Source organism: Pan paniscus, chromosome 4, assembly GCF_029289425.2.
Source record: "Pan paniscus chromosome 4, NHGRI_mPanPan1-v2.0_pri, whole genome shotgun sequence".
NCBI classification, from domain to species: domain Eukaryota; kingdom Metazoa; phylum Chordata; class Mammalia; order Primates; family Hominidae; genus Pan; species Pan paniscus.
Genome location: NC_073253.2, coordinates 862,953 through 876,017, shown reverse-complemented (window position 1 = coordinate 876,017; position 13,065 = coordinate 862,953). Strand labels below are relative to the sequence as shown.

General features: G+C 56.3%; 1 protein-coding gene across 5 annotated transcripts in view; it reads right to left on the bottom strand.

Annotated features, from left to right (window-relative positions):
* Positions 1-13,065, bottom strand: part of CEP72 (centrosomal protein 72) — a 53,051-nt gene that overhangs the window by 9,102 nt on the left and 30,884 nt on the right. For 3 of the 5 annotated variants that reach the window (XM_063604129.1, XM_063604128.1, XM_063604130.1), the window contains exons 9-11: positions 12,510-12,706; positions 9,032-9,158; positions 5,284-5,395 (exon numbers count right to left, since the gene is read on the bottom strand). In XM_063604129.1, the coding sequence (XP_063460199.1) occupies positions 5,284-5,395; positions 9,032-9,158; positions 12,510-12,706 (436 nt within the window). Of the gene's footprint in view, positions 1-5,283; positions 5,396-6,078; positions 8,069-9,031; positions 9,159-12,509; positions 12,707-13,065 lie in introns of all 5 variants that reach the window. The other 2 variants (XR_010112105.1, XR_010112104.1) reach the window with 2 other exon arrangements.

The following is a 13,065-nucleotide window of genomic DNA, read 5'->3' as shown; positions in this document are numbered from 1 at the left end:
CACGCGTCACAGTCACACCTCACATTCACACCTCACAGTCACACCTCAGGGTCCACACCTGACAGTCACACCTCACAGTCACACCTCACAGTCACACCTCACAGTCACACCTCACAGTCCACGCGTCACAGTCACACCTCACATTCACACCTCACAGTCACACCTCATGGTCCACACCTGACAGTCACACCTCACGGTCCATGCCTCACAGTCACACCTGACAGTCACACCTCGTGGTCCACACCTGACAGTCACACCTCACAGTCCATGCCTCACAGTCACAGCTCACAGTCACACCTCACAGTCCACACCTCACAGTCACACCTCGTGGTCCACACCTCACACTCACACCTCACAGTCCATGCCTCACAGTCACACCTGACAGTCACACCTCATGGTCCACACCTGACAGTCACACCTCACAGTCCACCTCTCACAGTCACACCTCAGTCACACCTCACGGTCCACGCCTCACGGTCACACCTCACGGTCCATGCCTGACACTCACACCTCACAGTCACACCTCAGTCACACCTCACAGTCCATGCCTCACAGTCACGCCTCACAGTCCATGCCTCACAGTCACAACTCACAGTCACACCTCACAGTCCATGCCTCACAGTCACACCTCGTGGTCCACGCCTCACAGTCACACCTCACAGTCCATGCCTCACAGTCACGCCTCACAGTCACACCTCACAGTCCACCTCTCACAGTCACACCTCAGTCACACCTCACAGTCACACCTCACGGTCCACACCTCACAGTCACACCTCACAGTCACACCTCATGGTCCACACCTCACAGTCCACACCTCACGGTCCACATCTCACAGTCACACCTCACAGTCACACCTCATGGTCCACACCTCACAGTCCACACCTCACGGTCCACATCTCACAGTCACACCTCACAGTCACACCTCATGGTCCACACCCCACAGTCCACACCTCACGGTCCACCTCTCACAGTCACACCTCACGGTCACACTTCATGGTCCACGCCTCACGGTCACACCTCACGGTCCATGCCTGACACACCTCACAGTCACACCTCATACTCACACCTCAGTCACACCTCACAGTCCATGCCTCACAGTCACAACTCACAGTCACACCTCACAGTCCATGCCTCACAGTCACACCTCACAGTCACACCTCGTGGTCCACGCCTCACAGTCACACCTCACAGTCCATGCCTCACAGTCACGCCTCATAGTCACACCTCACAGTCCACCTCTCACAGTCACACCTCAGTCACACCTCACAGTCACACCTCACGGTCCACACCTCACAGTCACACCTCATGGTCCACACCTCACAGTCCACACCTCACGGTCCACATCTCACAGTCACACCTCACAGTCACACCTCACAGTCCACACCTCACGGTCCACATCTCACAGTCACACCTCACGGTGCACATCTCACAGTCACACCTCACGGTCCACCTCTCACAGTCACACCTCACGGTCACACCTCACGGTCCACGCCTCATGGTCACACCTCACGGTCACACCTCACGGTCCACGCCTCACAGTCACATCTCACAGTCCATGCCTCACAGTCACACCTCATAGTCCACGCCTCACAGTCACACCTCACAGTCACACCTCATGGTCCACCTCTCACAGTCACACCTCACAGTCACACCTCACAGTCCACACCTCACAGTCACACCTCATGGTCCACACCTCACAGTCCACACCTCACAGTCCACACCTCACAGTCACACCTCATGGTCCACACCTCACAGTCCACACCTCACGGTCCACATCTCACAGTCACACCTCACGGTGCACATCTCACAGTCACACCTCACGGTCCACCTCTCACAGTCACACCTCACAGTCACACCTCACGGTCACACCTCACGGTCCACGCCTCACGGTCACACCTCACGGTCCACGCCTCACGGTCACACCTCACGGTCCATGCCTCATGGTCACACCTCACGGTCCACGCCTCACGGTCACACCTCACGGTCCATGCCTCACAGTCACACCTCATAGTCCATGCCTCACAGTCACACCTCACAGTCACACCTCATGGTCCACACCTGACAGTCACACCTGACAGTCACACCTCACGGTCCACACCTCATGGTCATGCCTCACAGTCCACCTCTCACAGTCACACCTCAGTCACAACTCACAGTCACACCTCACGGTCCACACCTCACAGTCACATCTCACAGTCCACCTCTCACAGTCACACCTCACGGTCACACCTCACGGTCCACACCTCACAGTCATACCTCACAGTCACACCTCACGGTCCACACCTCACAGTCACACCTCACGGTCACACCTCACGGTCCACACCTCACGGTCCACACCTCACGGTCACACCTCACAGTCCACACCTCACAGTCAAACCACACGGTCCACACCTCTCAGTCACACCTCACAGTCATACCTCACAGTCACACCTCACGGTCCACACCTCACAGTCACACCTCACGGTCACACCTCACGGTCCACACCTCACGGTCCACACCTCACAGTCACACCTCACAGTCCACACCTCACAGTCACACCTCACGGTCCACACCTCACAGTCACACCTCACGGTCACACCTCACGGTCCACACCTCACAGTCCACACCTCACAGTCACACCTCACAGTCCACACCTCACAGTCACACCTCACAGTCACACCACACGGTCCACACCTCACAGTCACACCTCACGGTCCACATCTCAGTCACACCTCACGGTCCACCTCTCACAGTCACACCTCACAGTCACACCTCACAGTCCACGCCTCACGGTCACACCTCACGGTCCACACCTCACAGTCCACGCCTCACAGTCACACCTCATGGTCACACCTCACGGTCCATGCCTCACAGTCCCACCTCACAGTCCATGCCTCACAGTCACACTTCAGTCCATGCCTCACAGTCACACCTCACAGTCACACCTCATGGTCCACACCTCACAGTCACACCTCACGGTCCACACCTCACGGTCCACACCTCACGGTCCACACCTCACAGTCACACCTCACGGTCCACACCTCACAGTCACACTTCACAGTCACACCTCACAGTCCACACCTCACAGTCACACCTCACACTCAGGGTTGATACCTCACAGCCCACACCCCATGGTCACATACCTCACAGTCCCATCTCACAGTCCATGCCTCGTGGTCACACCTCACAGTCACACCTCACAGTCACACCTCACAGTCACACCTCACAGTCCACACCTCACAGTCACACCTCACACTCAGGGTTGATACCTCACAGCCCACACCCCATGGTCACATACCTCACAGTCCCATCTCACAGTCCATGCCTCATGGTCACACCTCACAGTCACACCTCACGGTCCACACCTCACAGTCATACCTCACAGTCACACCTCACGGTCCACACCTCACAGTCACACCTCACGGTCCACACCTCACAGTCACACCTCACGGTCCACACCTCACAGTCACACCTCACAGTCACACCTCACGGTCCACACCTCACAGTCACACCTCACAGTCACACCTCACAGTCCACACCTCACAGTCACACCTCACAGTCACACCTCACAGTCCCATCTCACAGTCCATGCCTCGTGGTCACACCTCACAGTCACACCTCACAGTCCACACCTCACAGTCCACACCTCACAGTCACACCTCACAGTCCACACCTCACAGTCACACCTCACAGTCCACACCTCACAGTCACACCTCACGGTCCACACCTCACAGTCACACCTCACGGTCCACACCTCACAGTCACACCTCACGGTCCACACCTCACAGTCACACCTCACAGTCACACCTCACGGTCCACACCTCACAGTCACACCTCACAGTCACACCTCACAGTCCACACCTCACAGTCACACCTCACAGTCACACCTCACAGTCCCATCTCACAGTCCATGCCTCGTGGTCACACCTCACAGTCACACCTCACAGTCCACACCTCACAGTCCACACCTCACAGTCACACCTCACAGTCCACACCTCACAGTCACACCTCACAGTCACACCTCACAGTCCACACCTCACAGTCACACCTCACAGTCACACCTCACAGTCACACCTCACGGTCCACACCTCACAGTCACACCTCACAGTCCACACCTCACAGTCCACACCTCACAGTCACACCTCACGGTCCACACCTCACAGTCCACACCTCACAGTCACACCTCACAGTCCACACCTCACAGTCACACCTCACACTCAGGGTTGATACCTCACAGCCCACACCCCATGGTCACATACCTCACAGTCCCATCTCACAGTCCATGCCTCATGGTCACACCTCACGGTCCACACCTCACAGTCATACCTCACAGTCACACCTCACAGTCCACACCTCACAGTCACACCTCACAGTCACACCTCACGGTCCACACCTCACAGTCACACCTCACAGTCCCATCTCACAGTCCACACCTCACAGTCACACCTCACAGTCACACCTCACAGTCACACCTCACGGTCCACACCTCACAGTCACACCTCACAGTCACACCTCACAGTCACACCTCACAGTCACACCTCACGGTCCACACCTCACAGTCACACCTCACAGTCACACCTCACAGTCCACACCTCACAGTCACACCTCACAGTCCACACCTCACAGTCACACCTCACACTCAGGGTTGATACCTCACAGCCCACACCCCATGGTCACATACCTCACAGTCCCATCTCACAGTCCATGCCTCGTGGTCACACCTCACAGTCACACCTCACAGTCACACCTCACGGTCCACACCTCACAGTCACACCTCACAGTCCACACCTCACAGTCACACCTCACGGTCCACACCTCACGGTCCACACCTCACAGTCACACCTCACAGTCACACCTCACGGTCCACACCTCACAGTCACACCTCACAGTCACACCTCACAGTCCACACCTCACAGTCACACCTCACAGTCCACACCTCACAGTCACACCTCACACTCAGGGTTGATACCTCACAGCCCACACCCCATGGTCACATACCTCACAGTCCCATCTCACAGTCCATGCCTCGTGGTCACACCTCATGGTCAGACCTCACATCCACACCTCATGGGTCACACTTCATGATCCACGCCTCACACATGCGACAGACAGCATGAAGGGCCTCCGTTTTCAGAGAGGAAAGTTTATGAAAGTTTCAAATCAGCAGTGGTCCTGGATATCATCGGCCAAGACTCATGAGGAGCTGCTCCTCTGTGCCTTCTGGGTGTGACCCAGTCCGGCCCAACCCTCCCTGTGCTGGGCCTCCTCCCCTCGGGGGCCCACCCAAGTCTCACGGGCAGGCACCTGTGGCTCTCCTGCAGCATCTGCGTGAGCTCCTGGATCTTGTCGTAGTGCTCCAGGTGCTGTTTCAGTTCCACAATCTCGCCACACAGCCTCTTCACACTTGTTTGAAGTCCTGAAAGAGAAAGAAAAAAAAAGTACCATTAATGAGTAAAACTCATTCATACATTTTGAAAATGAAAACAATTCTACATTTAAACTGGATCTTGGTTACCAGAAAAAGAATATAGCTGGAAAAGATCAGTATTAATGAGACTCAAAGACAGGGCAAGCATGAATGCCACGGCCCCTCCCTGTGCTGTTTCTACCCTGGGCCCTCCCCAGGCTGCAGCTGTGTGGTCTGCCCTCCACAGGCCCCCACGGAGCCACATCCCTGTGTGAGGGCAGGGAGAGGCGGCACTGGCTGGCAGTCCCTCCACTGGGCCTGTCTGCTGGTTCCTCCTCCACAAGGAAGCACACTCTGCCCCTGAAGGGAGGGCCTGTGGGTTTCGGGAAAAGCACCAAGCAGCCCACAGTGGCCACAGGTCTCCGAAGTGCCCTCTGACTCTGCAACCATCAGTGATGGAATATGTGGCTGGTTTCCATCTACAAACTCCTGCCTGTTTCTGGATTTCCAGCACAAGAGGAGAAGAGAGATACTATTTAGTGGCTCCCCAAATCCAAACACGGGATACAAATAAACCCACATGTAGACACACTCTTGCAAAACCACACAGTGACAGAGGCAGTGAGAAAGCCAGGGGTGGGGAAGGTGGTGGGCAAAGGGTGATGGTGACACGGATGGCAGGCTCTTCTCACCCACAAGGCAGCAGTGCCACAGGAGCATCCACAGTGTGAAGGCCACGCCGCGTGGAGTCTATGTCGATGGACATGTTCACGTAGGGCATGAATGAAGGAAGCGCAGGGCGGCACAGCTTCAGGACCTTCCAGTCCCCGTGCTGGCCAAACCAAGAGTCCTGAGACGGCAAAACCAGAACCCCAGGGACAACACTACAGCATCCCAGGGACAAGGAAGCCTTGGGACCCCAAACACAAGAGGCTGGGACAAACCCCCAGAGGCCACAAGTCACACATCATGTCCACCTCTGCGGGAGTGAGGCAGCCGTCAGCAGTGGGTGGCCGTCAGCTCTGAGAACGGGACAGCCCCCAAGTGTCCTTTGCTCCCTTGGGAAACCCAGTGGGCCAATCAGGGAACCACGGCCCTGCCCCTCCCATGAGGGTGAGGCCAGGGGCCCCCGTGCAGTCTGCAAAAGCTGAGGCAGCCGTGCGATCCCTCAGAGCTGACCTGCCTGGTCTTCTAGAACAGAGCCTGCACCAAGAGGAACAGCTGGTGTGGGGTCAGGGTCAAGGTCAACCAGGATGACGGCATCAGAGAAGGGTGGAGGAGAGAACAGGGCCTGAGAATCCCCAGAAGGAGGCTGCCCTATCCTTGATCCATGAGGTCAGAAAACCTGCCCTGACCCTGCCTCCTCCCTGAAATCCAGAAGCACAATTTTCATGTAAAAAGCAGCAGAAAGTATTGAAGCCAAATCCCAGTTTCTGTAAGGCAAAGGGTTAGGGTGCAAGAACATCCCTACGAGACAAAAAGGAAATGACAGAAGAAACGAAAAAACAACATAAGTCATAATTAGAAATGTCAGAAAAGAGGGTTCTGAACTCAGGGAAGAATTAGCAATAAAAGAAAAAATTCACACTGGAAGTGAAGGCTAAGGAGTCTAACAGAAAGTCCAACAAGTCCTCGCTTCGCACTGATGGTTCTGGAAGCAGCCACGAAGCAAAGCGACCGCCGTGGAACGAAGCCGAATTCACCATCCACACAGGCCGCCGACGGGAGCAGGAGTGACGCTCCCACAGTGTAAGGAAGCCGAATTCACCGTCCACACAGGCCGCCGACGCGAGCAGGAGTGACGCTCCCACAGTGTAACGAAGCCGAAATCACCGTCCACACAGGCCGCCGACGCGAGCAGGAGTGACGCTCCCACAGTGTAAGGAAGCCGAATTCACCGTCCACACAGGCCGCCGACGGGAGCAGGAGTGACGCTCACACAGTGTAACGAAGCCGAAATCACCGTCCACACAGGCCGCCGACGCGAGCAGGAGTGATGCTCACACAGTGTAACGAAGCCGAAATCACCGTCCACACAGGCCGCCGACGCGAGCAGGAGTGACGCTCCCACAGTGTAAGGAAGCCGAATTCACCGTCCACACAGGCCGCCGACGGGAGCAGGAGTGACGCTCACACAGTGTAACGAAGCCGAATTCACCGTCCACACAGGCCGCTGACGGGAGCAGGAGTGACGCTCACACAGCAATTTCTAGTCACAAGAACATCACCAAACCACCAAACAAAGACCAAGACACCTCTAACATTAAACACTAAAATAAATGGGAGCTATGCATACATTTAAGACCGAGTAATAAAGACAAGTTAGACTATTATTTACTCTGTTGTTCCAGTTCAGGGGCAGAGGTGGCTGCAGCCTATCCCAGCAGCTCAGGGCGTGGAGCGGGTACCAGTGCTGATCAGATGCCATCGCACAGCAGGGCGGCTGGTGCCTGCACTCACTTGAGACGGGACAGGTCAGACACGCCAACACCCTGGCGTGCACAGCTTTGGGGCATGGGGGGAAACCAGCGCACCCAGAGAAAGCCCACAGAGCCGGGAGAGCAAACCACACACACAGTTCTCCCGGGCAGGGAACTGTTTTTTTTTTTCTCATCACCTTTACGACGAAATGATGTTGAATGGACACGGTTATTCAAGGACCCGTTGTAAATATAACAGTATCTTAAAGAAACAGAAGATAGAAAAGCAAAATTTATAAATAAAAAAGAAGACTCTAAGGAACTCTTACCGCTCGATAAAACAACCCAATAAAAACCAACGGGCGAAAGATCCAAGGAGACGCTGCCCCAAAGGAGACAGAGCGGCCACAGGCCTCATCCGCAGCTGCCTCCCTGCCGCAAAGGCCACTGCTGGTTGGGACAGACAGCGTGAGACCCACACGCCCTGAAACGGTTACTACCTGGCCTTTGAGGAAAAGTCCGCGAGCCCCTGAGAGGCTAGACCAGGAAGAGATGCTCCACTTGTCAATCTCAGGGAAGTATGAGTTAAAACTTCCAAGAGACTCCACGCCACACCGAGAAGGTTACCGTGGACAGCAGACTCCATCAACATTTCCTTATTTAAAATCCAGGTATCTGAACTTGAAATACTGAATACACTTTTGTAAAAACAGCAAAACAGAACAAAAAAAGTGAAGAGAGGGAAATGAGAAAGATCTGCATCTTGACCACAGCAGGCCTGCTCGGGAGAGACACGGGTTCACCAGAAATGCAACCTGAATCTGTAACGCTGAGACGCTGGGCAACAGGCTCATTCACCAAATTCTATGGCAGCATAACCATGGGAGGACGCCAGACAGGAGCAGCAAACCCCACAGTGACCAGGCCCCTCCAGCAGCTGCAGCCCTGACACCCTGTGCTGAGGGGAGGACGGCCGGGCAGGGTGAGGACAGGGGTGGCCTTGCCTCCCACATCCATGCCAGGACTGCCCCAGACACGCGCGTGTGCCATAAACTCCGGCCGGGGCAGCCTCCACCCCAGCCAGCGAGGCAGGGGCTCGGCTCCCCACTTACCAACTGCGTCTGCTGCTGCTCACTTCCCTCAGTGAAGAATTTAAAACAAAGTCTACCTAGGCACATTTGAACATCTAAAGTTTACAAAGTGACCAAATACACGATCAACTTACCAGCGATCTGCAAATTTAACGTGGCTGCAGTGTCTGCACTCTTCACTTCCTTTTTCATACTCAACAAAAGCGATTTTAACCTACTGTTCTCTTCCAAAGATTTATCTAAATGTTGTCTCAAATCATCCTGCGGACACAGAAAATACACTTAAGTGCACAAGTCAAATTCAGTAAAATGCGTATAGAAAGTAAAACTGAAACCTGAGAATCCCCAGAGGGTTCCTTCTGCGTACTTGGGAGTCACGATGTGAAAGGAAGTAACTCAGTTTCACGGTACATCTCCCTGCTCCCAGCCCGCCCTGCCCAGCCCTGCAGCACCCTCGGGGGAGGGGGGAAGTGAGGAGAGGGATGGAAAGGAGCGCCCATCCTGCGAGAGCCCCACTCCTGAGTCTCCCTGAGGCATGTGCTCCAGCAGGACCTGCAGGCCTGATGCTGGGCAGGGCAGCTGGTGGCGGCTGGGGGAACCCTGTCTCTTCCAGGAGGCCCTCACGGACACTGCGGGCCCCAGGCCTTGGTGCCAGTATGAGGCACCGGTGGCCCTGCAGGAACCCCCTTCTGTTCTGGCTCCTTTCATATCCTCAAAGTATGGAGAAGACCTGGAGCACAGGACGAGCTGTCATCGAGGAGGGGAAAGGGCCACGCCTGCAGCCACACGGCAGCCTCTGCCCCTCCCTGGCCCCAGGGTGTCTGGTGAGGTGTGAGCCATCCAAGCCGCCAGCACCTGCGGCCAGGGTCCCCAGGGATCCCGTCTCACCTGGCTGCTGCTCTCTCAGGCACCAGCAGGCACATCCTGGGGCCGGGGGTGCTGAGCAGGCCCCAGCTCACTGCCACCAGGGGAGGGAGCGCCTGAGTCTGTGCAGCAGAAGCCTCGTGCTGGGGGTATCGCCACTTTATCCTTCTCCGCTCAGTGAGCCCACCCGCCGACAGCCCCCTCAGCATGGATGCGCCCGCCAGGCCCCCGACGCCCATGGTGAAAGCTGATCGCTGGGTCTGAGACCATTCCCCTCAGGCTTATCTTGGCCCGTTCTTCATTTCGCGGCCTTCTCCCCAAGGTGTCTGCTGCAGTGGCGCCAACCAGCACGACCTGCCCTCCACGCGGTGCTTTGGGTCGTCCAGAAAGCTCCTGGCAGTGCCACGTCTCACGGTTTTGCCTCCCAAGGATGCGGTGAGCTCTTAAGGCAGGGCTGTGAGCTCCCAGCTCTTTTTCATTTGTTTCTTTGAGGCAAAGTCTCACTCTGTCGCACAAACTAGAGGGCAGTGGAGCAATCACAGCTCACTGCAGCCCCCAACTCCTGAGCCTCCTGCCTCTACCTCCCAAAATAGCTGGGATGACAGGAGTGTGCCACCACGCCTAATTTTTTATGTTTTGGAGTCTAGGCCACGACAGGTGCAGGGAACAGAGGACCGACTGCACCCAAGCTGGGCGCAGCCCATCTGCCTCAGAGGCTGTGCCAGGCACAGCAGCTGGAAGTGGGGCCACCTTGCCTCAGGACACCCGACTGCAGCTTCCAAAGGAAGCAAGGTCTAGGTTCATGTGACCGAGGGATGAGCGTCCTCACGTGGCAGAGTAAACTTGGGTGCTTCTGGAGTGACAGATGTGGGCCTCCCTGGAAAGCAGTGCCCACCAGCCTGCACGGCTGCTCCCTCCGCGGGGTTCCTGACGGTGCTGACTGCTCCTTACCCGTGGGGCTTGGGCTGCCAGATTCTTCCGGATCACTCACCCTGACAGGGAACCAGGGCTGCTCTGTCCAGAGGCCCAGGGCTGCCTGCAAACTGCAGGGATTAGGCAAACTGCAGAGGGCGAAAAAGCAGGCGTCCACGGCAGCCACAGCTGCATGTGACTCCCACCCCTGGAGGCACTGGTGCTCGGCACACCTTTGGGCTCCGCCTGTCAGCTCTGTCTCATCCCAGGCTCAGAAGGGCAAGGGGTGTGCCTGACTGTGTCCCACAGAAAAGACATCATCAGTGACGACGCCCAGTTCACTTTCCAGACAGCCGGTCATGTGTGTTTCAGTATAAAGACTTCCAGACAGGGGGCCACACGTGTTTAAATATAGAGGCTTCCAGAGAAGGGGCCATGTGTGCTTAAATCCAGAGGCTTCCACCAGATGAGGGGCCACGTGTGTTTAAATATAGAGGCTTCCAGAGGAGGGGCCACGTTGGTTTAAAAGCAGAGGCTTCTGGACGGGGGACCACGTGTGTTTAAATGCACAGGTTTCTAGACGGGGGACCACGTGTGCTTAAACGCAGAGGCTTCTGGATGGGGGATGGCGGGGGCATGTGTGTTTAAATACAAAGACTTCTGGATGGGGGGCCATGTGTATTTAAATGCAGAGACTTCTGGACAGGGGGACATGTGTTTAAATGCAGAGGCTTCTGGATGGGGGATGGGGACCCACGTGTGTTTAAATATAGAGGCTTCCAGATGGAGGAGGCCCACATGTGTTTAAATACAGAGGCTTCCAGATGAAGGCCACGTGCAGAGGCTTCCAGACGGGGTGGGGGGGCCACGTGCGTTTAAACAGAGGCTGCCTGTGTTGTTTTGCTGTGTTTTTTCTTCTCTAAAGAGGAAGCGTTGTGTGGGATCTCTGAGATGTTGGTTCCCATGAAACAGACAGTATGTACTTGTCAGACAAGTTCAGAGGCAGTTTTCGAAGCCGTCCCGGGCCGACTTCACTCCCATTTTACAGATGCTGACAAGGCCCCTCTGGGTGTGCACATCCTCACGTGGCTCTGCCCTCACACCAGGACTCCCGGAGGGCGGCTTCTGCCTGGGTGTGGCTCTCTGACCACCAGCTCCCTGTGCTAAGGATGCCAGCAGCCCGTGGGGAGGCCCTTGCAGCGTGGAGGGAGCCTGGGAGGATCCTGTCCCGTGAGGCCTCAGATGAGACGGTGGCCCCAGCCCACGGCTGAGACGGAGCCCCCATGAGGCCTCAGATGAGACGGCGGCCCCGGCCCACGGCTGAGACGGAAGGAGGGAGCCTGGCTGAGCTGAGCCTGAGGCCCAACACACAGAAATCCAAGGTGATAAATGCAGGTTTTCAGCTGCTGGTTTTGGGGTAACTTGCCCTGTAGCCCCAGCTCACCATGAGACACTGGCCGTCATCTCCTTCATAAAAGGAGAGTGGCCTCAGTTTTCCCCAGTTCGAGGCCCTGAGAGATGGGTCAGCAAGACAAAGTCACGTCCAGGCCTGGCTCCTGCAGCACCCGGCACTGCCCAGTGGTGGAGGGTCCCTTGGGCCCGGGGAGAGAAGGTGGCCAGCGCCACTGCTGTCTCCAAAGTGCTCCAGGCCTGTTGTGAGACAGGGCAGGCCGCATTCCTGGGGGTGGCCGGGTCCCGGGCAGGGAGTGGAGACATGGGGCTGCAGAGATGGCGGTTGGGACAGTGTGGCATCAAGGAGCTGCCCTCATTCCCGGAAGTCAGAGCCATGTTTCCCCCAGTCACATGGACACAGACACAGTGCCAGGGCGGGCTCACCAGCTCCTTGTGTGTGCAGTGCAGCTCCGCCGTCACCTCGCTCATCTCCCGGGCGTGCTGCTGCTGCTGCTCAGCAAGGCGGCTTTGCAGGGACTTACTCTCCAGAGCCAGGGAGCCGACATCTTCACCCACCATCGCAGAGCTGTCCTGAGCTGCTGTGAATTCTTCAACAGATGACAAGATGTGTCTTGCCTGAGCTAGGAGTGAAAATCAAATATTACATTAGCACTTAGGCTTAAAGGATGAAATGTAAACAAAATCGGCTCAGTATGTTTTGAATCACACAGACGATGCCTCAAAAAGACGACAGGTAGGGAGGGGGGAAAGGGGTGTTGGCGCCACAAAACCACCTCAGGCTCTGTGCGTCCACACACGGGCAGGGTGGGAACTGAACAAAGAGAAGAGGTGACCTCCAAGAAAAGGGGCAACCAGGGGCCGCCACGTCTCAAGGTTTCAGTGGCGCCGCCACAACTCGCTGCGCCTTCCACAAGCACCGACTGCCCTGTGTGGAAACCGCCATGCAGACGACAGCTGGCAACTCCACACTGGGACAGTG